We start from the raw sequence: 27,961 nt of genomic DNA on the forward strand, positions 1-27,961 counted from the left end.
GTATAACAATATGTGGGCAGGAGAGGGTGAAGAGCTGAAGCTGGCAGCTCAGCAGCATCTATTACATCTATTCAGTCACCAAAACCCAGGCAGGCAGCAATGCCAGGGTATTCTCCATCTGCAAACAATACTTCTAATTTCTGTACCGTTCCCCACCCTTGGACTGGTTTTTGCTGGGACCATTCATCATCAGGTGAGATGATCTTTAGGCTCTCCTAACGATATGTTCTCTAATCCACTTCATTATTTCAACTTCATCACACTACAAAATAAGCTACTTTACACCCAACCAATTTGCTTTTGAAATTTCCTGTTGATAACGGTGGTAGTACAGGCTATTTCAGTCTATCTTCCTGGAAATAGGAGATACTATGATTTGTTAGAAGATTTTCAGGCTTCTAGTATGTGTCACCCTGGCTAATGACTGCTAAACTCTCAGTGCTCTTGAAGATAGCCAGAACAGTGAATTGCTGGAGCTTTTTCTTTGCTTCATTGGTTGGTTTTAATTCAGAAAACTCTATATAATGAGATCTACTTTGCAGATAATGTCCAATATAGAACTTCTTCCTCTTCCTACTGATGCCTTGATTTCTCTGTATTGTCTACCTGTAAAGATTTATAAAATGCTAAAATCTGCGCAGTCATGATTTGGAAGAGAAGTATTTTGGAGTAGAGAAAATGGAGCCAAGTTTTGCCTGCGCTTTCATTGTATAGATCTTTAATGCTGTGTGCCAGGTTCAAGGGAATTGCAAGCCTCAGGAGTATTTAGCCTACTGATTTCAACAGCTTTGTCTGCAAAGCAAAGCAAAGATCTGAAAGTATCTTACGGATCCATCAAATCCCAGTTTCAATCTTTTGAATGACTACTGTGTCTGTTAGAGGACTAGGTTGGGACTTTTTTCATAATTTCCATTTCCCCAAAATGACCTTTTTTTTCCCTGTGTGAAATTAAATGGTACACAAAACACAATTACACCTTTTTCCCTTGTAATAAAGATATCATTTGGAATAAAGTAAGTTCAATGCATACATTACAATTACAATAGCCCTGTGAACACATAATTTGAAGTTTGTTTTTAAATTAAAAATTATTAATGACAAAACTAATATGATTGGTATTTTATTATTTTAAATTATTTCAGTCATTCAGTTTAGATCCAGAATAGCAAAATCATTGCATGCAGAAATCATTTTTTATCTGCAAAAGAATTAGATTTAGCTCTAGTTATTAAGTTAGACTTTAATATTTTTCCCCATCTTTAAGTAATATTGCAATTCTTAGTAGTGTCTTTCATCTAGTAATCACAGAGCATTATATATGCTTTAAGAAGTTAAGGAAGAATCATTACACATTAGTAAACTGAGATGTAAGGAACTTAAATGACTTGCTTGGAGTAGCGCAGTGATTTTGTGGTACAGAGAGTGTAACCCGGCAGCTCTGACTCACTGGCCTTCTTGTATCCAGCAAATCACTTTTAAAGGCCTTGGAAGGAATTCAGAGAAATCAAAATCCTCCTGAGGTGTGTTCTGGTTTTCTTGATTGAAAGAACTGTGAGGGAATAGACTTTGAACCTTATTGTCTGTGTTCATCTTCTGAGTTTACTCACGTTTTCACATGCCATTCCTTTACAAATTGAAAATGTTGCCAAGAGGTGAGTTGTTGCTTCTGCACAAACAGTGTAGGAAGCTTTGTTACTGTACAGAGGGGTTAGAAAACTCAGACTCTTTTACATCTGTTTATTTTCTCTTATATGTCTAGGGAAAGACCTGACTATGTAGAGAAGCATCCAAAAGCAGCTGTCTTCCAGGCCTTCATTGGCCAGATGGGAGAAAGGCAATAGTCATGGCTGGATTCTGCAAAAGCAGTGAATGCCCTACAGACTCAGGCAGAAAATTATAACTCCTGTTCCCTTGACTGCAGCCTTTCTAAAATACATGAGGTGTCTGTGTTGCCCACTTCAGTGTTCATCTTTTATTCACTTTTCTGTTCGACCTGTCTACGGATGAGAAATGCAGTTTACCTTCTGGTGCTGCTCCTCACTGAGGAAGCAAACCAAAGGCAGGAGAGTTGCTGTTACTTTGATCTATTTTTTTCCCCCCTGTATTTCCCTTACTGCTCTGCTTTCTCTTCAGCTGTGATGATGTGTCTTTTGCTTAATAGATTTTCTGTTCACTCAGCTCCAAAATCCCATCAACAGACAAAAGTTTGGTGGTGTCCTCTCATCCTCTCTATAATTGGCTGGTAAGAACTCTACAGCTCTCAAACATTACTCCTTTGTACAGTAGGATGTAGAGAGAACAGTGTTTTCCTAATGTGAGCTGTAAAGGGGAATTTGCACAATTTATTTGTATTTACTTTGTCTTATTTTATTTTTCTCAATTGGGAGTGAAGGAAATTGTGTTGTAATTGGGCACTTAGATGAATCTAGCAGCTGGAAAACACTTCATTCAGAGAGAAATTGATAGTGTGTGTTCACAATTGCTTAAATAACACACGTTTTAATGTAGGACTGTGTGTTGTACTCATTTTTTCATACAAAATATGAACTATGATAGGAAAAGTCAACATATCGGTGTTAATAGGGAATCTTTCCAAGACCTCGCTTTCAAGTGGATAAAAGAGTACAAATCTGGGATAGCCAAAGGTGACTACAAACAAATTGGCTAGTCCATTAGCTTAGCTGTTCAGCTGCATCCTAGGCTCTGAGGCCACTCCAAAACCACAAGCCCGACCGCCTCAGAAGCCTGCCAAGGAGCCAGCTGCTGCTAATAAAGCAGACTCTACAACTTGGCATCTGGGGCTTGTGATTCCCATCCAAAAGGAATTGTATGTGAAAAATATTTGAAATTTGTCTTTTTAAGTAGTGTTTTGCTTTGGAAGGAAAATACTTTAGTCTAAGCTTGCAACTAGTGAAAAACTACCTAAGAGTACTTGGTTACCATGGAAAGATAAATACTGTTCTTGTGTAAGGAGGTTGGATGTTGGAAGGAGGAGCATTGTTCATTTAATATCTGAGAGGCTCCTGGTTCAGCATTTCTGGGTTATTAGAAAAACCAAGGTGTATCTCATTATTCATGCTTAGCTGTGTGCAGTTTCATGGGACACTTTGTTTCCTAGAACTGAACTGTAGGGTTTAAGCAGAAGGGTGCATTCCTGAGAATGGATAAGAATTAGCACATAAATGTTTTCACTTTTAAATAATGAAAAAGGAGAAATTTCATTCATTTTTCAAAGATGAAAACAAATCCTATTAGCCATCCATGCTAAATTAATAAGCTGCTTGGAATGATCTACAAACCAGTTCATTCCCCACACACTCTCCACTGAATAATGAAGTATGAGAATTGAAAAATGAGTTGGTTGCATAGGTTATGTGAAATATTAACAGCAAATCCAGCTCTGAATTCCAGCTCTCATTTGAAGTGAAAAATTTTGCTTTTACCTGTTTGTTTTTTTTTTCCTTAGAGGTGCAGGTTCCTTTATTTGGTTGTGGTGGCAAAACCTCTTTTCCAGATTTGCACAACTGTTAGGGTGTTTTGAACCAGTCTTGACAGTGATGCTCCTTCTAGCTGTCAAGGCAGAGAAGTGCTTTGCCCTCAGCCATGGATGGGTCCAACATCTGAACAAGGCACAAATTTCCCAGTGTGCAGGTGGTTCCTCAGACAGTGCCCCACTTTGGCATCATCCAGAATCCTGTACCAAGAGGTCCATATCTGGGTTCACCATTAGGTTACCGGTCATTCCTTTCACTCTTGGCAATTACCAAACCAGATCCTTTGCTCATTTAGAGGCAAAGTGCATACTTCTACCATCAGTCATACACTCAGCAGCTCAGGAAACAAGAATTAGAAGCTTTTTTCTGACCTGAAGCTTTTAGTCTGGCAACCAACCAGAAGATGTCATCAGTCTCAGTACAGGCAATTTGGTAATCTTTCTGCAGATGGTATTCTGGGGTACTGGATATGCATGGAAATTACTGTGGGCTGCTCTGGCTGAGATTTATTAGTGAAGAGGGTTTGAAGTGTAGCAGTGTTTGCTGGGCTGAGAAGATCAGCATCCCCCAAAGTGGAGTGTGGCTGCCTCTCTGCCCACCCTTAAAGCATCTCCAAGGATACTGCTGTGAACCCAGGCATCCAAGTGTGCCTGTTGTCTGAGCAGCTCTTACTTGAGGGACAGCCTGTTGTATGGCCTCATTCTCTGTATACTGAGGACTTCTTTTCTCTTTTTTTTTGAATAGCTGTGGCCTCAAAATAGGTGTAAATGTGATTCTTGTTCACTTCTACATCCCCTTTCAGCTGGCTGAGAGGGATAAAATGTCTTAAGCTGAAATTAGCATTAGGCCCCCAGTGTTTTCCTCTCTGTGAGGATAAAGATCTTGTAATAGAATGAAAATTGCTCTTTGTATTTCAAAAGTAAATTTCCACTTTTTTTTTTCTTGCTTATTAAGTTGGTGTGAGAATAGGACATTTATTCATTATCCCCTGCTAAGACATATATAATAATAATTAATTAAAGTGCATAGCACTTCATTGCCTTATGGAAAGATCTTTCACTGCTTTACATCATTTATGTGCATTCAGTGTGCACGGTAATCTGGGAGGTGTAGGGTGAAGAGGTAAGAATGTAACTTCAACCTCTGTTTGTCTTTTTTATTTAACCTTCGCAGTGCTTAAAATGTGCAAGACTACCATGGAATATTTCCTGACCTCTTGATATATTAAAGTCCAACATTTATACACAGTCATACCTGCTTCTTCCATGGCCCTGCAGTGCACAGAGATTCAAATGTGCTTTCAAACAGGATATTATAATATGTAGATGCCTATGTATTTAATAGAGGTTAGTGTTGCCTGCAGTGTTATCCAGCTGGGCCGTGGCCATGGCATGGAGCTGATTTCCAAGATGTGTCCCCAGTGTTGGGGCTCATTTGAGGTTGCCTATGCTGGTACTCAAGGTTGCTGCTTCAGCTCTCTATTTCTGGGAATGACATTGAAGCTTGAGTGGGTGGGGATTACCCAGTGATAAAATGTGTGTGCAGAGAAATATGATCCGTATGCATTAAGTGCTTTTGATTGTCAGCAAAAGTATCTGTGCAGAGACTTGGGGAAGAGAGCTTATTGCCCTTTCTTTTTTATTGGAGATGAGAGTGAATGTCATTACTTGCTAGCATAGTGATCACACTAAAAAGCCAGTACTTTTTCTTTTAATGGCTCCTACTTGTGTCACATTACAACAAGGTGAGATTGCAGGGGAATTCTGATGTATTGAAACTTGGTGCTATGTTCCCTCTCTCCTGGTTTAAATGGGAGTACTGGGAAGAAGGAAGGAGGTGACCAGGAGGAAAGGCATCTGTGCAAGTGTGGCATTTATTTCATTGAAATGTCTGATCATTACCTGTCATTGATGCTCCTCTTACATTCTCCAACTTTTATTTTTTCCTTCCTTTAAATAAGGGACTTAACAAAGGGACTTGTTTGAACAAGTTTAGAGCTACTAATTTAGAAACATCCATCTTCCAAGACTGTGATTTAGTGTATGCATAATTATAAGCACTAAAGTAGAGCCACTGACATTAAAGGGGCAGTTGATTAGCATGATCAGAATTACTCACAGACTTAAATATTTTCTCTGTTCGAGACCTAAATGCAGAACAAGCATATTAGAAGTCACTAAAGTGTCATTGCTGCTATAATGAAAATTGCAGATGTTTTGCTTTTATTAGTCCATTAGCATAGCATGGTTAACTTAGCATTGGTCCAACATTTACCTGCTGTTGTCACTACACATAAAGCTAGCAGAATGTGCTGACCGGGTTGTGGAAATGGGATTTTCTCTCTCTCAGCATGCAGTTACGTTCCTGGAGCTCTGACTCCAGTTCTCCTGGCTGCCCATCTGGAGCTTGGTCCTCAGGACCTTCCAGTTCCTGCAAGTTCTCCCCTAGATTTCAACTTTTCCGCATAGGTCACAGTGGTGACAGGATGGCCTCCTCCTTCCCATCGCTCCTTTGTTCTCCTGGCAAGCACCCTGTGCTGTGAGTAAACACTCCAGTGGTCAGAGAGCCAGGGATGGTTGCAGCAATTGAAATTCCCAGTTGTTGCTTCAGATCAGAGATATTTAGGTAATTTTTCTAGCCTCTGGGTGTCTTTTTTTCACAGCATGTATTTACCAGTGAGTTCGGGGAGAATGCTTTTTTTCCCTGTGAGAATGCCTCCCTTCTTAAGCAATATCTCTCAGTTGCTGTGTGTGGTTTGTGGTTGTTCAGAAGTGGGTATGATTTTGAGAGCAGAAGGTCTTGCCTGATCATCTTTTCCAAACCCTGTTTCTCTATTGCGAAAGATATCCGTAACAACAGAGTGTTTTCAGGCTGCTTTGGAATTTTTTTCCTCTCCTAGCCTAGCAAACCCTCTGCCACCTGACTGTGTGTGTGCTGGGTGCTCCTCATGTTTAGAAAAGACTAACTTGGCTTCTGGCACCAGCTTCTGTACCTTTGGCTAGATACTCTTTATTTGTGTTTTAGCGTACTCCTAGAGCAGACTGTGTTTAATTATTTTCTTCAATGCAAGTTACTCCTTGAGTATATTTCATTCCAGAGCTTCATTTTGTGATCTAGCTACAGTAAATTCACGAATACAAGCCGCACTGAGTATAAGCCGCATCTCTGGGTGTTGGCAAATATTTCGGTTTTTGTCCATAAATAAGCCGCACCCGAATATAAGCCGCTCTGTCGTTCGCAGCGAGGACCCGCGTGCAATTAGTAACAGAACTGCGGGAGGGCGGGGTTTACTGGCTGAGCTAAGGCTGTGCAGGCTCAGCCCGCTAGGGACTGCTGACGGGGCCAGGTGGCCCAGCCCGGTGCTGCCGCTCGGGGCCGGCCGCCGCTGCCACTGGGCTCGGTCACCCCGGATCGGCGCTGCCCCGCGGTGGCAGGCAGGGACGGAGCTTCCCCTGCTCCTACGGCAGCGGCGGCAGGCGGGGACGGAGCTTTCCCGCGCCCGTGGCGCCGGCGGCGGGCGCGGACAAAGCACCCCACCTCCTCCCCGAGCCGCGGCAATGGCTGTGCGGGGCCCCCGTCGGCTCCCCGAACCACGGCAATGGCGGCGCGCTCCCCCACCCGTCCTCCTCTGGGCTGCGGCAGAGGAGGAAAGAAGAGAGCTCTCCCGCCCCTCTCCCCGCCCCCCGTGCTGCCCACAGGGAGCCAGGGCAACACAGTAACACTGTAACAATCGCGGAATGCCGGCTTTTACTGGCAGGTGCTTGGCTCGGCACTCTGGCTGGCACGTCTGGGCTTGTAAATGTCAGAAAATTATTCACATATTAGCCGCCCCCGACTATTAGCCGCACTTCCGGGTTTCCACCAAAATTTTTGTCAAATTGCTGCGGCTTGTATTTGTGAAATTACTGTACTTTAATTCCAAATTAAGAAGTATAGTAGGATAATGCATTTCATAGCTATGGCTGAACCCAAAATGTTGGTTGGTCCTGTTTTGCTTTTTCAAAGGCATTGCTGGCTGGGAGTGGGTACAGGTGCCATAGGAGTGGGCAGCTGGAAGTGGTCAGGGAGGGTAGGACAAGCATAGCAGAGTTCTGGATTTACCTAGGTAAAGCACAGGCTTCTGCCACGCTATTTTGCCTTTTCCAGTAACAGCCTTTTTGTTTTGCTCTGTTTCCAGCAGTCCTATGCACCAGCTCCCCACCCCATGGCTCCTCCCAGCCCCAGCACAAACAGCAGCAACAACAGCAGCAACAACAGCAGCGGAGAGCAGTTGAGTAAAACCAACCTGTACATTCGAGGCCTTCCACCCGGCACCACCGACCAGGACCTTATCAAGCTGTGCCAGCCGTAAGTGCCCTTCAAATAAATACTCAGGGTCTTGCTCTAGGAAGATGTCTGAGCTGGCCTTCCTGCTTACACTGGTGTGGCCACTAAAAGGCATCAGAAGCCTCCTGCACTTGAAGGTTGACTGTTTTTCTTTTAGTGTGAACGGCTAATTAATGCCTGCTAAAAACCTTTGGGTAATGAGTTTAGAGGAAGAGAGGTGAGGGCCTTCACATTGACTTCTGTTTGCTCTAATCTGGTTGATTTCTTATGTTAAAAGGAGAATTTGCATGTCAGGAAAACCTCCCTAATTACAGATTTTATAGTTATAATGATCTGTGAATCACAATCCAGTGCAAAACACAACATGGGTGTTCCTCTCTCAATCATTTATTACATTTTATGATTGCTGTGTCACATTGCTGGGCTCAAAGATTGAGAAGTATGAAACTCACTGAAGGTGGCCTTGTAGCCATATAATTAACATCATCTTGAGAGTCATATTTGCAGACTGTACTGATAAAGATTGTTTTATTGTGTTTTATTTCTGTTAAAACCAAGAGGTGGCATAAAGAACCTCTTTCCTCTTTGTGCATCATCAAAAGAACTACTTTCTAAAACATTGCACTCTTCTTCCCTTCTTCTCTTGACTAAATATGGTGGACAATATGAAATGACAACCTGATTGGAATTCCAAAGGCTTGGTTATTATTGATGATGTGTGGGAGAGGAATAATCCAGTTTGAGATTCCAGCTGGAGATCACCATGGTGGAATTTAGCATAATGATGCAGAACTGCACTGCTTTTGCCATAGAGTCATCTATTCCAAAATCTCTGTATTTTGTAATCAAAAATCAGCCTTTCAAATAGGTATCAATAAATGAAATTTGGTAAAGTAAGGAACAGTCTGGGACTGATCTACAGACCTGAATTCAAATGACTGTTTTGAAGCTTGCAATAGGAGTAACAATTTAGTGGGTTTTTTTCCAATTTTATGACATCATGCCTTTCCTTATTTTGATCAAAAATCCTGAAAGGCTTCCCCGAGTACACTCTATGTGGGCATGACTGGCCAGGACAGGAGCTAGCAGTCTTACTGAAGTGATGCCTGGACTTGAGTGAGCTTGAAACTCTTCCCTGTGACTTTCCGCTATTAAAGCTTCTGTGGGAAGAACTGACTCACTGTTCACAGGAGAATAGTGTGCTGGTGATGTTTCGTATTCACCCAAGCTGAAATGTGAGTGTACCTTTCTGACATTTGTACAAACTACATTCATTGACACTTCCACATGTGACAGTCACAGGTAATCCCAGTTCAAGGGCCAGATCCTCAGAAGATATAAATAGACTGTAGTCTGCTGACATTAAAAAAGCTGGTTTGTGATACATCTTCCTTCTTGCAGTCTGGCCCTTCTGCCGTTCACATAAATGCTTTCAGCTGATCAGGACTGAACTAACTATTCCTAAAGGAACCTCACAGCTTTGGTACTTAAGTGCTGCCATTGTGGTATGAGGCTGTGGTGTGAACAGTGATACTTGAATCATGAAGTTCAGAGAGTGTGTCCCTGCCCCTTGTATGCATATTGGAAGTACACATCAAGTATCTGAAAGCTTCCTTTTAGCACTGTGGCAAAATTTTTAATGTGCTCCACTAAACTTAATCTGATATAAGATTAGAGGGCTTTGTCTTGTTGTGGTTCCTGTATGAACAGATGCTCTTTAAGAGAAACGCTGACACTCATTTTGCTGATTTTTCTATCCTTTGGCTGAATGTCAATAAGGAGAAGATAGTTCCTCTGATTTTTTTTTTCCCAGAAAATTAAAAGAATTTATCAAAGCGGAAGAGAAAGACAATATAGGGAAACTTAAACATTTAAAAATATAAGAATTTGTACAGGCAGCTGTGGTGGTGCATTCCCCCCGCTTCCTTTACAGGCTACTGTGTGATCTCAGAAATGCTTAAATCTCGCTTTTGCTAATACTCTTGTCAGTGACTTTTTAAGCAATCTCAGAGACTCTTGCTCATGACAGCAGTGTGAAGATTCTAAGTAATATATTGCAAGATATTTTCTTTACCTTTGCAGGTGGTTACACAGTAGAGGTAGATAAAGGTCCAAAGCCCTTGTCTCTACACCTGTCCACTCCCAAAAAAACCCTCAAACCCAATCCTTCTCCCCAAAAAACCCACTAAAACCAAACCCAATTGTCTGCTGCTATATGAACAGGAAGGATTTTTCTGCTCAGAAATGTCCTCTGTAGAGCTCTCTTGTAACTTGTGTGGCTGGGCTTCGCCAGACGTTAAAGCCTTCATGTGAACAGATATTTACAAATGAGCACAAGGTTCTGGCTCCTAGGCTTCCTACAGAGCCTAATATTAGCATCTTTTGCTGCAAGATGTGAAGTGAAAACCTTAATTCCAATCCATAAACTGTATTATTATTTTGTAGTACAATATTTTTGGAGAGCTGTATCTAAGGGAAGTATTCACCAAAGCTGGCTTATGTCCAGCACACTAGTTCCCATAGGCTAGCTGCCAGTGCCTAAAATGAGCCCTTCTGAACCCATTTCCTCTGCTCTAGCATGGGACAAGGCTGCTAGCAGTACAACTATCACTTCTAATGTCTTACATTTGGCAGGCTAAGGAATAATGTTCTAAACCCACAATATTTCTCTTTCAGTAGTACAGGAAATGCTGGAAACACTTATGTTTATGCACATTATCATCCCATCCCATTTTCAGGTTCAGTTCCAAGGGAGGCCACCCTTCAAGTCATGTGTAAAGTTTTTCATTTAATTACATTTTATGAGATGGGTTAAGGAAGAGAGACCCTAATCAGAATTGTTTGATAAAGTATGGGGCTGCTGTGATGAATTCTGCCTGCTTTTCTGTCTTTCTGCTGTATGTTTTTGTTGGTGTGCATTGCACACTAAATAGAAAACAGCAGAGTGGAGTACCAGTGATGCTTGAAGTGCAGAGTCCATTACACGTGATGTGAGACATTTCTGACAAATGTTCCGACACTATCAAACCTTTTATCAATTTGAGAGTAACCTTGTCACAGTAATCTGTCAAACTGTTCATATAACTAAAGGAAAACAAGTCATCATAGGCTGTACAGTAGCTGAGTAAATGAAAAAAAAATTGCTACTGGAAGATTTTTCTTTTTGTGTGGTTCTGATCCTCAGTAGTTGGTTTAACATGTGTCCAGCAGAATTTCATCAAATTCGCTTTTGCTGTAGGGAGCTGTTAGGTTGCACTGTATCTTTTGGGACTCTATACAGTAGCTCTTTCAAAAGTTACATCTAAAAAGAGTAAAGGTGTTAAAGCAAACAAGACTGTTGTTCTTTTGTGTATGCATCGTCTTCTTGATTTTCACAAACCCTGAGTAAAGGAACTTCCAAAAACAGACCTTGGCGCCTTGTAAACTTTTCTGAGGTTCTTACAAAAAAGAGGCTTTATACCTATCTGCATTTATACTGATCATCAAAACTTATTAGTCTAAAGTTTAAATATTTACATATTTCATAGAGATAATAGTAAGTATTACATAGTTACAATTTATTTCTCAAAGCTACACACTCTCTGCTGCTGCAGTGGTGTATGCCATTGTATGTGTATCTGTCCAGTCAAAATATGCTTTTCATCAAAATGGAAGATAATCAGCCTTAAAATGTAACATTATAGACAGAGAAATTTGCATGGTATGTCATTGTACAAGCAAATTATAAATTATTATCTTTGAAATATTTATAATCTGGCACTTTAATTTTCATGCATTGTCTTATATTTTAACCAGAAGAATTCCAAGATCTTCTTAAAAACATGCACACATGAATAATATATTATTATACTAGGCACATGTTCTTCCTAACTGCATCATGGTGAAGATAAGTTGAAAGAAATCTCACTCACAGACTAAACATCTGAGCTTTATGATTTTAAAACATATTTAATTTAAAGAAGTCAGTCTGATTCTCAAGATTCTGGTATTTCTGCTTGTTCTTACATTTTTGCACTGAAGCAGATTTAGGCCCAAAATTTTTTAAAATGTTAAATAAGCTTTGCAGAAGGGAAAAAAACTTGGGAAAAGAGTTATTTTATATCTCTTCCTCCTCCCCAAGTCATTTTGAAAAGTTGGCTTGAAACTCCAGCATTTGGCTAAAACCTAAGCCTTCGGCATTGCACAGTTAAGACACTGACGTGTATTCAAAAGATAATCTCTGTCCATCTTGATTCGGTCATCTTGACTTCTTTGTGTTCCAGGGTAAAATCAAAAGGCCTATTTAATTAATTAAAGCAACAACAATAATAAAAATATCTAAACCTAAAGAGAGTAAATCTGTATGCTGCTCAGGCTAACTCTTGAGGAAGATGGGACAGAGTTCTCTGAGTTTTTCCAGGTATGGGAAATCCCTGCTGCATGATGATTTCCATGAGTGTTGCTTTCTCTAAATAACTTCTAGATTGATACTTTTGAGCAGATTATTCAGTGTTTTGGGGTTGTTTTGGGTTAGTGGGGTTGGTTGTTTTATTTGTTTTGGTTTGTTTTGGTTTTTTAAAATTTCTCTTTTGTCTGAAGGTATCCCAATTCACTCCTTGACTATTCATCAAGTATGAGATTTTAGCCTCTTGTTTAATTTTGAATGTCCTTGGTTTTGTCTTGTGGAATGTCTGAATAAATATTCAGTCTGTCACTGTTTAGGCTCTACTCAAGGGTTAGTCCCAAGGCTAATGTAAACTGAGGTTATCAATTGAAAAGTCACACATTAATTTACTTAAATTCTAGACTATTTTTGAAATGAACTGTGTGCATTCCTTTTGCCCTCAGAGAAAAAGACCGAGTTCATTGAGGTTTCAGAGAGGTTCAAGGTGCCTTTCAGGATATGTTGTCTCATTGAAAGCTGCAATAAGTGCAACATTTCCATCAGACCAAGCCTTATAGCAAGTTCATGATGGTCGTTCCTGCCATGTGTTAAGGCAGCAAGAGTCACACATTCCTGACTATTTTTGTTTAAATAATGAGACTTATATTATATTATATTATATTATATTATATTATATTATATTATATTATATTATATTATATTATATTATATTATATTATATTATTATTATATTATATTATATTATATTATATTATATTATATTATATTATATTATATTATATTATATTATATTATATTATCTGATGAAGTGAAAGTGTGGGGAAAGTAAATTCTCTTCCTTTCCTGTTTGTTACTGCATTAAAATGTCAATTAAAAATAATTACTGTGAACTGTAGATAAAATAAAGGTTAACCAAAATACAATTACCATAGTGAGCTTAGGACCAAAAAGACCAAAACAATCTCTGCAGTAAATCTATTCCACAATGAAGTCAGACAAAATTTGTACCCAGTGTAAACTGATGTTCTCATCCCAGCCCTGGTGAAAACAAAACCCAAACTATCTGAGACTTACGGACTTCTCCATTTTTAACAAGTATCTTTGGAGTGGTAAAGGAATTTATTGTATGCTGTAACATTTTGTATTTTAAAGCCATGTGCACTCTGTCTTCCATATTAATTCAAACAGAACCACAACCTCCTGTAATTGCTATCAGCTGACACCATTGCTCTGTTATATAGCAGAGACTGAGAGGGCATGAAGGTGAGAGCACTCATTCAGTGGGATTAGCTCATATAGGAACCATGTGGTATCACAGGGAGTAGTTCCTGCTTAAAATCTTGGTGGGTATTTTGGTTCAGTGTATCCTGGTAATATGAGAACTGGGAATGGCTGTGAAATCTGCTGAAGAGATCAGTCTTCACGGGAGCTAAAGAAATGCCCACACTTGAGGGGAAAAAACCCCAAGCTCCCCCTCTCCCCTCCCCTTGATTTTCTTTGTTATTCCAAGTAAAAGCAAAGTCCTAAGAAGGGTGTACTGCTGGACCAAGCACCTCACTGGACTAATATTCTGATAGAAAGCAAGGAGGGAACTACATGAGTACATTCCTCTCATTTGTTAATGTTTGTGTCTCCAGACCAGAGAAAAACATGCTGATGGATTAGATTGGAGAAATCTGTATTCTTCTCAAGTTCTTTACATCATGGACTTTTCCAGTGTTTATTGAGAGGGGCTGGATGGGGAAAGAGGGTTAATTTTTTTAAGACAAAATGCTTTTGATCAGAGGCCAAATGGTGAATGCTAAGGATGCATAAAGTAGGCATAAAAGCAGAGAAACCTGATGCTGTGGACATGATTTGTTAATTTTTGCATTGAAGTCATCTTTATAGTGATGATGCTTATCAGTGCTATGAGAAACATTGTGGGATTACTCTCTAGGTCTGAAATGATGCAAGGCAGTGACCTTGTCTTTCCTTTGAACAACATCTTCATTTCTGAAATCAGTTGCTTTGCAGTTTTGCAATCATTTATATGACTATTATATTTTTGCAGTGTGTAAATATGGACATGGATGTGAACAGGTTTTTTTCTCCTTTACCTGATATAGTTGAAAAATTATCTGTACATTTATTCCCATTGAAGTAATCCCCACGTGTCTTCCATTGTTAGAAACAAACATTAAAGCTGCCTTAGTAGGCAATGAACCAATCCTCTTCTTACCTTGCCTCTTTCATCAGGGAAAACAAAACTTTAGGTCAGCAAATGCCCACAGCACTACAGAGAGCTCCATCTGGGATGTGAAGGTTCCCATTGTCAGGAAGAAAGGCAGAAAAATAATCTGCGTAAAGTAATAAATGAGCACCTGCACTCTCTTCTGTTTTGAATGTGCCTGTCTTTTCACTGGAGTGTGACAGAGTGTCAGTGAGAGTTTCTCATCTCCTTTCAACTTGGATGAACCTGATTTAATGGAAGATACAGGAGGAGGCAGCATTTTCAGACAGTGCTGCTGAAAATATTTCTTCTGATGAATTTTAATTAAAGTCCTTGTGGAATAAAAAAGAAAGAAAGAAAAAAAAAACTCAACTAGAAAGAGAACTCAGAAGTATTGAGTTTTCTGTAGCAGCATGAAGGGCATGACCATAGAAGCCACTTGTTTTGCTTACTGTGCAGGAGGGATGTTGAGATAGGAGGGCAACACAGTTAATGAGCTTCTTTTAACCTGTTCTGTATGTTTCCAGTCTTTCCTTGTCCTCTTTCTTTCTCCACTTCTCCAGCATATTTTTTATGCAGCCAGTCAACTGTTGCATCACCATCCATTTATGAGGCTACTGATGTAGCTAATTGAAAGGGCTCCTGGCCAGAAACTGTCCAAAGAACAGACATGCTCTCCACCATATAAGTCTGTGGGACGTGTCTGTGTGTGTAATGTGGATGTTCTCTGTGAAAGAGCTGTCATAACCATGGATTCTCTGAACAGTCTGAGTTTTTCAGCCCCTTAAGGTGTCTTGTAACACTCTGATGCTTGGTTTCTGTTTTCCAGTGAGGGGGCTGGTTGAAATGCTGTTGGTTTGATAAAGGTCGCTTCACTGCTTTTAAGTCCTTTAAGTCATAGTGGGGTTTTGTTGGGGTGTTTTTTAGTGGCAGTAGAAGTTCTGGTTATCTTTATTTCTTCTGTTTTGAAGCTTATCCATGTGTTTTAGATTTGTCTGCATTTTTGGTGTTTGTTCTCCTAAATTCCATGGTGTCAGGTTCAGTGTGTCTTTCTGATCTCATATCCTTTGAGAGTTCATGGCAGCAGTGGGAGAGCAGAGCCAGTTGCTGTCTTACATGTGCAGAGAGTGGAGACAGAAGTTCTGTGACTGGCATGTGGTTTACACTCCTTAGGAGCCACCAGCTTTTGAGAGGAGATGGAGACATGCTGTTCATGTTCTGACATTTGTGTAGCAGAAATGTTTCTGTAACCTTTTCCTTGAAGGTATGACGCAGATAATGTTCTGCTCTGTTTGAGAACGACATTGTCCTAAAGCTTTGCTGGAAGAAAACAATACCAACTGTGCTTAACTACCCCGCTCCTCAAACCGAGAATAACCTGGGCACTGCGTCCAGCTAATGGCAAAAACCTTAGTGCATGCCTGCAATTTCTATGCAAGGGGAAGCGGCAGGCCAACTTTGGTGGCAAAGCTATTGAATATTATCAGCACGAAAACAAAAATGTCATTGTGTTCAGCCACAAGACTTTCTCATACCATTCCAAACAAGCATCGACAAGAGCTCTGTGCTATGTAGCATGCAATGTCCTTCATTCCAAGTATTTGGTAACTTCCCAGAATTATTTGTGTGACAAGTGTTGCTACTAGATTTGTGTTACAAACTGCAAAGGCTTTAATTTTTTTTTAAAGATGTTCACTATAGAAGGAATTTCTTAGAATTGCTGCAACTACGTCAGAGGTTTTTCTGTTTGCCTCGTTATGAACAGAGACAGGAATGATGGAATGTTTTCAGCTTAATTTTTAAAAGATGTTGAACTGACAGAGATCTAAAAAGGTTTGCTTTGTCTTGGGCATGTATTTTCTGCGTCCCCATCATGAGTTCCAGGGAGTGTGGGGACCTCTACATTCTGGTTCTCTTGGAATGTCTAGCCACAGCTCTGGGGGCATCCCTAAATAAAACAAAGAAGGCAATTGCAGTGTGGAATTATGGGACCTAGTCTGAAATATGATTTCTGCCAACAGACACCCAAATCCATGGAAGCTTCATGGAAGCACAGCAGTCTGTTCAAATAGCAGTTATTGCAGGATCACAGGCATGTTATTGTTTCAGTGTAATACAGGTAATAAGTGAAGCATTTATGGCTATTACTGCCTGGTGATCACATAAAAAAAACCAACAAAAAAACCCCAAAAAAACCCCAAAAAAACCGGACATGCTTCCCTTACTTCAACTTCCCAGTTCAGCATTTCCATATTCTCCTGGGGTTATAATCCAATTATGAAACTTCAATTATTTTCTGTAATTCATTGATTCAAGAAGAACATTAACTTTTTAACTTATTTATAGTAGGGAACTAATAATTAAAAGGGATAAAATTATTCACAAAGGCATAGAATTTAAGATCCAGAAGAGACCAAGGGATAGTCTACCATAATTTTCTGGTTGATTCAGATCTTTAAATTTCCCTTTTTTGTTCCTGGACTAAACATAGAAATTTATTTTGATGTAAAGAACGTGTTCCAGAAAAGCACCCACTCTGGAACTGAAGATAAGAAAACAACAGCAAACCTATCACTGTTGCTAAGAGTTTGTTCCTGTTAACCACATTCCCTGATCAGAATTTCTAACCCACTTGCAAATCAAGTTTCTGGTCTTAATTTTTTGTTGTTTGTTCTTGGTGTAATGAGATTAAGGATCTTTCTGATTCTCTTACTCCATTTTTCTCCCAGATGCGCTTATGCAGTCACTTCTCAGATTTTTTTCTTTAAGAATCCAAATAGATGGAGCAGTTTAAGTATCTGATTGTAAGACAGTTTTCTCCAGCCTTCGGATAATTTCATCAAGGACTGCAAATATCATTTAAATGTAGTTTTTAAAACTAATTATTTCATGTTTATGAACATTTGTTATTATATTTATTTATGTATGTTTGTATGTGGATGAAATGTATTACTGGAACATCTGTTTTCCTAAGCATGAGAAGTGATACTCAAAAGCTGCAGTAGTGTCTTAGCAGGAGTGTCAGGAGGTGCCACATGCACTCTGTGAGATCACAGAACACTGGTACTGGCATTATGTCAAAAGCTCATCTCTGAACCTCTGAGGTTTTGATTATCCTTAAGTCATGTGTCTACCTGTCCATCCTTGGCTGTGAGCAACAAAACCCCATAACATGACAGAACTGCTGCACCCTTAAAGCTTTATTTTTAAAAATAAGGAATTTGGATCTAAGCCATACCTAACAATTTCTCTACTCACATTTAATGTATCGCCTCTGCTTTACTTAAATCAACACCAAATTTAGAATTGCTAATTAAATGGACTATGACTAGGAAGTTTTTAAAATTATAATAATTTAGCACAAATACTTCAATATAAAGTTTATTAAGTGTCTTAGGAACAAATGAAGTGCCTTATAGCAAATTAATTCCTATCATATATATGAACATATATATCATATATATATGAACATGCAGCCAGCCAGTTCAAGGACCTGAAGGATTCATATAGGACAATCTCTTGACTCAGAATAAAATGAAGTCAAGGCAAGTGCTTCTAGATAGAAAGGAATAATGATGCCTATGGTGGAAAAAAAATGGAAAATTACCAAGTCCTTGGTGGGGTTTAAATGAAAGCAGGGCACTATACTCATATCATGATTTTGGTCATTGCCTAACATAGGAATTGGACTACAGACATAACTGTTAGCAGGTTTTATACATGTGGGAGGCAGGTTGTAATGATACAGCTGTTAAATGCTATCAGCACTTTCAGGAATTGTAGCTGTTCCATCTCTGTTTTCATGGAATGGTAGGAAAAAACTGTCTCTTTTATAAATGGGACTTACAAGTGTTAGTTCTGATTAGACTCCTGTGTTTGTTGGTTCTTACTGAACTTAGATATAAACTCAATCACAAGACCACATTTCTTGTCCTTCCTGTGTCCCTGCCATGCTGTTCCCATGGTCCATTGAGGACATGGGGCTGCTGTTAGTTCAGTGCTAGCAGCTGAATCTCCCACTGCTTCTGGTCAAGTATAGCTCTACAGGCAGCATACAGGTGTTTTGTGGTGAGAAGAGGTGGATTAGAGAGGCAGTAAGTATAACTACAGCTCATTGCAACTACTTGGATGATGTTGTCTGTCAGTGTGTAGTGAGCCAATTATGTGGAACAGATGTAAACTCCTCATTCTCCCTCATTCTTTTTTCCATTGCTCCTCATGTGCCCCTTTCTTCTCTAAGGCAATCCTCCTCTAAAGAGAGATGTGTCTGCAGAGTAGTCAGGCTCATAATTTGCTTAGTAGGTGCTGGTTAGCAATGCAAGGGTATTGATGAGAAACTCCTGTTAAATCTCCCTTTGGAGACTGCCGTGGAGTTTTTCAATTCACGTATGTGTGGCATTTTAATCTCTCCACAAAGACTTTGGAAAGGGATTTTTAAAGCACTGTGTCACTAGTTAGTAGCTGTCACCAGTGTGTGAGGCATGCTCTCAGTGGACAGTTTAGCAGCCCTCTGTTGCACCTGGAGCCAAAAGGTCGCCAAGTAAATACATCTTGATCTTTTCAAGCTGCCAAGTCACGGCAGCATCATGTAGGACTCGGGATGTTGAGCCTGTGAGAGAGATTTCTGCATCCCAGCAGACTCACAGGCCTGAGGGATATGCTGTGGCAGGCTGCCTGGTGGGGACACGGAGGCAAATTGGACGTGCTGAGGGCTCTTGGGATTCAGGCTGTGTGCCAGCAGTAAAGTGCTTGTCCCCTCCTAACAAGGTAGCCCTCCAGTCCTGCTATCAGGAAGGCTGCAGCTGCTCTGTTTAATGGTATTTAGTAACAGTTTGCGCAGTAAAGCGTGCTCTCCTGTTACACAGAAATCCACTAATGCTGGCATCAGGAGTGGAGGGTAATTCAATCACACCCGCAGAAATGATATTAACGTAACGTTAAAGGGCTGCGTAGACCAGCAAAAGACAGGAAATTATGGAGCTCAGGCTTGAAACTTTATCCTTAACTCGCCCATATTGTGTTGAGGTATTTGGAAATTTCCACAGAGCGTGTGATTTTATGGGACCTGCAGTGGGATGTATTGTCCTGTTTATGTGCAGAGAATTTCTTTAGTTAATATCAACTAGAATTATTGAGAGTTATATAAAGAAATCATGGCACAATATACAAAGTGTGGCTGGACAATGTGAGATTTAAATATGAATGTCTTAGTTTGGGCAGTTCCCTACCCCAGCTTTTATGAAGTGCTGCATCAGGCATACACTGTGTTGATATTTTTTAGATCAAATTGCAGTTCAGTAGCTAAGGCCCTCTTCCAGTTTCAGAACTATTTTTTAGAGTTGAGATTTTTCCTGATCACAGTCACTAAAGGGGTTTTCTTTTGTTTAAAATTTACCTTTTGATTTAAAGACACTGCTCCTGTTTATTTAATGCAAATTCACTGGAACCAAGCTGAATACTAAACAGAACCCACAAAAGCCAGCTCTATATCCATTTTTAGGCTTCATGAATATTTTTCCTTATTTTTGGTCCTGCTGAAACTAGTAATGTAGCTTGTGATTTTGAGTCCTCCAGTATACCTCTCTGTAGCAGCAGGGACAAAGGGAAGTTCTTGCAATAACCCCATGGGTCAAGGAGGAGATAGGGAGTCAGGTTAGAGTCTATCCACAAGATGTTTATAGAGAAGGCTTCAGCAGTTTTGTGAGTACAGTCATTTTGTTTTACCCATTGGCATCAGAGACAGCAAGAGTTAAAGGGAGAATTGTCTGTCACTCCAAGGATGGAATGTCACTGCAGTCAGATGTGAGATGGCAGATCTCCCAGGAATGGTGAAGCCAGCAAGTACATTACCTGTAAAGCAGCTAAAATGGCAAAAAGTGCAGCACCCAGGTATTTTCTCACATCTTCAGCCAGGTTGTGCAATCCGTGCTGAAATGCATTCTGCCTTTGGATAGCCTGATGCCTGTCCCCAAGTAAAACCTATGTGAGCCCAAGTAACATCTGATTAGGGTTTGCTCCCATGTGGGGGAAGAAGGGAAATACCTCCTCTGGGAGAGAGGAAACTACATAATGGTTGTTACCTGGGAGAGATTAAAAAAAATTCAGTCTAAAGCAGTGGAAGTAAAGAGTGACAGAAGCCAGCAAGAATAATTTTATTCTTGTAATAGTTCATTTGGGGATTTTGTATGGTGTTTTCTGGGAATGATGAACTCTTGGTATGGTTGAGCTCCGAGGCTGTTACAATTTTTCCCCGTGTGCTTTCTGTGCTAAGGAGCTGGGGGGGAGTGCCACCGTGTCTGTCTGTCTCTGTGGTGAACAGGATGGTCATTAATGACCATGCATAGAACAGTAGGATGGCTGTATCCTAGGGGAAATCAATTTTCTGCACAGAGCCAGGCTTGTAAAGAGTAGAAAATTTCCGCTGAAGGGGAGGAGGGAAAAGGGAGACAAAATTGGCAGAACAGGGATTAAAAAATACAAAGGCTTCAAAAGTAAAGGAAGACTCAAACGGCTTTCTGTTCAAGGTAGCTTTTTTTCCCCCCCTTGTCAAAATTGAGCAGGTCTTGAACATACTAATTTTAGAGGTGGGCGAGAAATCATCCTTTGGGAGAAGGTCAGAGATGGGGGACATAGGGAGGTTGGGGAGAACGCTGCCTGGGGTTTAAACAAATGATGATTCTTTTATTTCATTTTTAAAGTGCATTTCTCTTTTAGACAGAGAACAAACATGCAGAACTGAGTCAGTAGTGTGCATTTCACATCCACAGTGTGCAGTTCCTGAAGGAGCCTCTACTGGAGATGCTGCTGTGTTTTAGAATCAGGCAGTGAAACCTGGGACCAGGTCAAAGACAGCTGAGGTAGCTCCATGTTCTCCTGCAAAACTGGCATGACTGTGGTGTGGACAGGTCCTTGTGTTCCTCACCATGTGCAGGTGCAGTTTGGAATTTAGATAAGGGCCTGAATTTTTCTGCCATTCTCCACTCTTATGCTTTCATGTCTCTTCCCTGAATCAGTTTCACTGTGACATCAAGTGTCTCTCTCAACTTTGGGTGGCCCCAAGGTATGAAAACTCTCCCCCGCCACCACAGACACTGTTTTCTTCACTGTCACTGCTGTGAATTTCCTTCTAATCCAGCCTTGCTGTTCCCTTTGCAGAGCTGGAGAAAGTTTTTTCAAACTCTGATATGAGAGTAGAATGACAGCATCCTAGAGAGAAAAAAGGGTATTTCACAGGGGAGATAAAGGAACTAAGCTGCAACTGGTGTTAAATATCATCATTCAGATAACAGCATTAATAAGAGTATATTTTCTTAGACTTTTAATAGTATGTTTGTGTATCTTAAAAATGTAAGCAGACATAAACCTTTGCATCTCAAACAAGAGGATGATTCTTTCCTGGCTCTGCTCAATATTAAAGGCTAAACCAGAGATAAGATAACTTACCATAAACATGGAAACTTGAACAAAGAAACTGTTGTCCTAAGAATGTGGGAATCAAAAAGAAACTGAAGTCTGAACATAGGAAATTGTCTTACAAAATGGAATGTTACACGTAGAGTAACATTTAAAGGCTCTCAGAAATTGCAAAACAGGGCAAATCCACAGATTTTTCTCTTGATCTCTGTGGTCTCTGGAGCAAGCCCTAGTAAAGCGAAGGGCAAAGGCATATGAGAAATGAGTACAGTAATTTCACGATTATAAACTGCACCATTTTGACTAAAATTTTCATCCAAATCCAAAGTGCGGCTTATAATCAGGTGCGGTTTATATATGGACAAAGAACGAGAAGTTGCTGTTTTAGTTTGGAGGACAGGTGTCTGCTGAGAAAGGCAGGAACTTCTCTTTGAAATGGAGAAGGTAAACCCCCTCCCTGCAAATTATTACAATTTTGAAATCAAGGGGCTTTCAGGCAAAAATATGGGAATTAGGAATAACAGTTCTTTTCTAGGGAAATTAAAATAGAAATAAAATACTACAAAGAAACAAACTCCAAACCCTGACAAAGTCAGAGTACAACCTGACACCCTGTCAGGCAGGGTGTTGGTAGCAGTCCCATTAAATGGTGGTTGCAGTCCTCTTGCAGTGACAGATGTGATTCAGTTGAAGCAATGGTTCTGTAGAAGGTGCAGTTTCCCTCCGGAGGTCCAGTGGTGATGTGGAGAAATCCAGTTTTCCTCTGGAGTCCAGTGGAGAAAGGGGCTACCTTAGTATCCCAAAACCTCTGTTTTTATCTTGGTAAGAAATGTTGGGCTCTTCCCTGTGGCTGGAGCAACTTCCAATGGGATGAAGTAATTTTATCAGTCACAGTGGGGCTCAATGGCCATTAGCAGAAAATGACTCGCTGGAGGAAGGATGGGTTGTGAAAAGATAAAGAACAATGCCCCGCCTGGTTTCAATGGATGGCCCATTAGCAGAATATCTCCCACAGAGACAAGGATCACTACCCCCACCCTCAACAGATGGTGATAGAATAGATACCTTTTATCACACTCTGTATTGTAATGTACGGCTTATAATCAGGTGCGGCTTATGTATGGACAAAGAATGAAAAGTTGCTGGCACCCGGAAGTGCAGCTTATACTCAGTGCGGCTTATAATTGTGAAATTACTGTAGCCAGAGGAGACCTTTTCTTTTGCCTTGGCTTCTTATTCAAGATGTTGGTCTTTTGAGAACTTCCTTTCTTGAACAGCAGAAATTGAAAGGGTCAGAAACTGCCAAGGTCTGAGTAAGTGGGAAGGAAGAGTGCAAATGATGTTGATGAGTAAGATGTTTCAGGAATGCATAAATATACGGTCTGATACTGCAGGTGCTAGGTTGATGAAAGTTGGCCATTGGGTGCATTCAAGACTGTCCAGGACATGAATTCAGTCATTCACAGTTGTAAATATTTTCAGAATATTTGCCTGTTTCTTGTAGAATGTGTTTTTGACACCATTAGGAATGACTGAGACCTCTGTACATAGGTTTTGTGCTTGCACTGCTACTGATGGATGTTCAAAAAGCAGTCAACTTGCTGCTATAAGTGATCATTGTAAATTTTGTGTTACTAATTTTTAAACCCAGCACCTTTGGGAGATTATATTTGGCAGAATAGATATGCTGGAATATAATTTATCTGTATAGATATCTATATAAGCATATATGTATATATATAGATATATACATAATATTTATGTGTGTGATAGCAGTAAGTGAGGGATGTCAGCACTGGGGTTTTGATCTATCTTTAAATCCAGCTCGTTTTATAAAGTCAGGAATAGATCAGAGGCTGGATTTGTTCTTTGCTATATTTTTTTCTTCCTTGGGATTGTTTTCTGGGACCCAAACCATGCAACTGTCAAGCAGTGCTCTTACCCTAGCTGAGGTTGTTCACTAATATTTGATGAAGATGTAGCCCTTGGTGTTGCCATGCCTCAAAATTTTATTGCTAGGTTCACAGTATTTGTTTCTTAAAACCTTAGTTCCTTAGGCATGTGATAAGGTAGAGAACTGAGCTTTCAATTCTTATAAAAATGTAGGCTTCTTTCCCTCATGGCTCTAAAGAGAAGCATGAAAATACAGCCTGAGCCTATAACAAAGGCTTGAAATACATAAACAAAAGAAAAGGATGTCTTACATTTATTTCTAATTTTTTAATATCAAAATTGACTTCGTAACCTTTTCTTGTGCATTAAAGAGGAATTGACCACACTGTGCTCCTTGACCAGTTTCAGGAAGATGTGGATTTATCCCAGTGAATCACAGTTCTCTCTCTCTCAAAGTATGCCCAATACTCAGAATGAGGTCTCAGATTTTCCATGTGTATCTTTATATGGTTTGAGGATTGTATCTTATTTAATTAGTTTATTTGAAGATGCCTGAAGCCAGTAATATAAAAAAGTCTTTTCTTGAGGGTTCCCAAGCCACTAAAGCTAAATTGCTTCCAAATTCAGAATTACTGGTCAGATTTCAAAATGGGCTCACTGTGTTTTTTCAGTGAGTCTTTTGTTCCTGGGATAAAATTTTTCATCAGAAACTTAAAATATTTCAATTCTTGTGCCTTTCTGTAGATCTGCCCATGGATTTTTCAGAAGGGATAGGCTACAATGCATCTCTTTATTGCTTTCCATCTAGGGCTCTGCCCAGCAGGACCAACCAAGTGTCCTTTTAAGGACGGAAGACTCTATGGATATAAAGAGTTTATTTCTTTAATGAATCCCGTGGCTTGTCTCATCCCTTCCTGGTCCTATTTGGCTGTTTTTGGGCACAAACTGAACCACAGCAGAGCACATCAATTGCCAGTGTTGGCTTTTCTCCTGTAGAATACTAATGGCCAAGTGGGAGCAGCTGGCACAAAGCCTGAGATTTTGGTTAATGAAAATTTTGTTTTTCTTAGACTCAGAAGTGTTGACTGATAAGCAGAGAGCTACAGGACATGCTGGTTATGCTGCACAACCTGGCCCTTAATGTCTTCTTAAAGTAGAACTTCTATACTTAAAGACATGAAGCAATTGCTTTATCAGTGTAAATTTGGGTAGCCCTTGGAGCCAGCAGTAGGGTACCACATTTCTGGAAAGCAAGAGTCTCATCCAAAGTGAAGTTTTTAATAAGCTTTCTCCCTCCAAAGATATTTATCCACCTGACACAGTGAGCCTAACATGTTCAAATATGTCCATCTGGTTTTGGATAATAAAGAGTGAAGAATTATTTATACAATAGACAGTGACTCTAAACTAAATATCTTTTTAAACTTGTAAACGTATTTTTGTATCATGTGACACTCCATTTAATACTGCATTCACTTGCAAGTTTTTAGTGGATTTAAAAACATAATATTATTACATGATTCATAAATTGTGTATCTATATTGCATGTGGGGCAGCTTTACCTAGTTTCAATTTCATTGTTGACATAACTGTCACTCAAAAGAAGGTTTTGGAAAATACCTGGGAGCTGTGGTGAGTTACCAGCCAGAGCAGATTTGTCTTTTTCAGACTAATTTCTGTGGTGGTTACAGGCCTTGCACTGAGGAAAGCAAAGCCCTGCCTGACTGGGAGCAGGCACTCCTATGTCCTATGCACATCTGTTGGCTGTGTCGAGGCTGTAGGGAGGACTTTCCACACCAAACAAGCACATTAATTTAACCTTGAGAAATGTCATTCATCCTGTTTTAAGTTCAACATGCCAGAAATTGTACATGTACACGAGTATTCAAAAATATCACAAACAAATAGCTTATCGAATGTGTTTTCACACACTCTCCCCAGCCTATCACTGTTAGAGTTGTACAAATAAATGCACTAAAAAATCTTTTCTTTTATAAATATACTAGATGGAATTAAAATTCAAAGGAACTCAAACCCAGAGGTATTCTGTCCCAGTTCTGGGTAAGCAGTGTGAACTTTTGCCTGCATAATTGTAAAAATCCAAATCCAAGCTCTTGTTGTTTCTTCTTGAAAATTTCAGGCAGAAAAAAATATGCATCTCTGTGCCACTTTTTTCAAAGTTCAGTCTTTGGAAGATGAATACAACTGTGACATTCCAGCCCTGGAAATAAAAGGATTAAAATAAATATATTGAAGAAAAAGAATATTTTCTATGATGTAGTTCCCAAATGATGTATTTTTGCAATGTAAAATACTGAAGAAACAGTTCCTCTCAAAACTGTGTTGTTTCTAAAGACAACCCAAGTACCTGAATTTTTTCTAACTTGCAAATAATGAAATGGGAGCTGTGTGAACTCAAGAAGTCTCACTCACACCTTTGACTCAAGTGGCCTCTGTGTGAACCCTATAAAATGCTTTAGCTTTAAATTATCAGTTTGAGTTCACAGTCCCTGGTGGTAGCTGGAGTTCTTGCTTTTATCTGTAATTCCTTTTCTTTTCAATTCCTCTTCTTTTTCTTGCCTATTATTAGAGAAGAACCATCTGATTGCGGCATGTGTATATATATATCTATATATATATGACAATATATTGCAGTCACTGAATTCTTTTAAGAGTAAATTGTTTTCTGGAAATGTCAGAAAATCTTCACAAACTGAGTGCTTAGAGTTCCCTTGAATAATGAAGCTATTGTTAAATGATTGAACACTTCAGAGATTAATATCATGGTATGCTGGCATGCTGGCTCGTACCAACTGTAATTTAACAATGAATCTTCCAAAAGTAAGCAAGGCTTGTGAATGAGAAATCGGATTCAAGACATCACAGCATGTTAGAACATACAAAGCAAATAAATTCTACACTTTGGAATGATATGTTGGGGAGGAGGCGGGTATTTCCACAATATCTAAAATAATCGAATTGTTGGATAGAGAAAATTCTTCAAGTTTGAAGAACTGCTTAATTTTTTTTTTTATTTTCAATGCCGATGAGCAGTGTCTTTATAGTAGAAAAGATTTGGACTTTTTATATTCCACTGCCCTTTGAAAATGAGTGTATGCCTGGCATTATCATTTGTGACAGGCTACAGTAAACCATATCTCATTCTGTGAAGGCTTTCAGACCCCTAAACTGTCTTCCCAATAGTGCCTTCTATCATACAGAAAATTTAGAGGCACTGCTGAGTGCAAACAAAAATTGCATTTTATTTTTTAAGACATCTGAAGTCTTGAAAATGTGGAATAATTAGTAATTGAAGATTTAATGATGGCCCAGAAAAAGAACTGAACTGTACTGCATGAAATCATAGTTATTAATTTGTGCATGAATTTAGTTTTCCATACTTAATTTAGCAACTGTAGAATATTTTGCTAATTAATTATTAACACTGGTTATTTGTCATGGCAGAACTGTGAGGGAAAAACATAGCTTTCTATCAAAGTAAAAACATAAATGTCATGATTTTAATATGATATACAATAATGTAATCAATTTTTAAATAGTCTTAAATAGCTTCAATATTTAAATATACAGATTTAATATTAATATAATACATAGCACTAATTAAGAATAAACAGCATTTAGAATAGAAACTGCAGCTAATAACCAAGTGTCTTCCTTGCAATAAGCTGAGGAAAAACTCTGTAAAATTTCAGGGTATTGTAGGGAGTGCCACATTAGTAAATGGCGTTTTATTCTGTCCTGGGTAACAAGAGTGTGACAGCCTTATTATAAACTCTGTCAATAGGATTTGAGGTTGTACCTACTGAAGGCAACAAAAAAGACCTATTTTTTATTTCTGCAAGTGTTGGATTAAGCCACTTAATTTCATTTACGTGTTGGAAAAAAAAGTTCTTATTCTGATTTTGGCAAAGAGAGGGACAAGGTTACAGGAAAAGTTACCTGTGAACGACTAAAATGATATATGTCTTGCAGGTCTGAAAGTTCAAGGTCTTACTATTTCAACAAATGTTATGTTTGTTTAAATTTCATTTACTTTGACTTCTGTTTTACCTTTCTGTTTAATTTCCCAAGTACTTAAAACAATTGCAATAAACCTTCAAGCCTGCACACTTTCATATGAAAGTGTTTTTCCAGAGGTGAAGGTTCATATACAAATATATAAATGCAGATTAGTTGGAATATGAAGTATGGCTCTCTCTTTCCTGGTAAATACGTGTT

At 39.4% G+C, this 27,961-nt stretch overlaps 1 protein-coding gene across 10 annotated transcripts in view; it reads left to right on the top strand.

Moving 5' to 3' along the window:
- Nucleotides 1-27,961, top strand: part of RBMS3 (RNA binding motif single stranded interacting protein 3) — a 721,470-nt gene that overhangs the window by 359,931 nt on the left and 333,578 nt on the right. For 9 of the 10 annotated variants that reach the window (XM_033057439.2, XM_033057463.2, XM_033057428.2 and 6 more), the window contains one exon: nucleotides 7,672-7,841. In XM_033057439.2, coding sequence (XP_032913330.1) covers nucleotides 7,672-7,841 — 170 coding nt within the window. The remainder of the gene's footprint in view (nucleotides 1-7,671; nucleotides 7,842-27,961) is intronic. The other variant, XM_033057448.2, reaches the window with a different exon arrangement.

The sequence above is a fragment of the Catharus ustulatus genome, chromosome 1, assembly GCF_009819885.2.
Source record: "Catharus ustulatus isolate bCatUst1 chromosome 1, bCatUst1.pri.v2, whole genome shotgun sequence".
Classification (NCBI taxonomy): domain Eukaryota; kingdom Metazoa; phylum Chordata; class Aves; order Passeriformes; family Turdidae; genus Catharus; species Catharus ustulatus.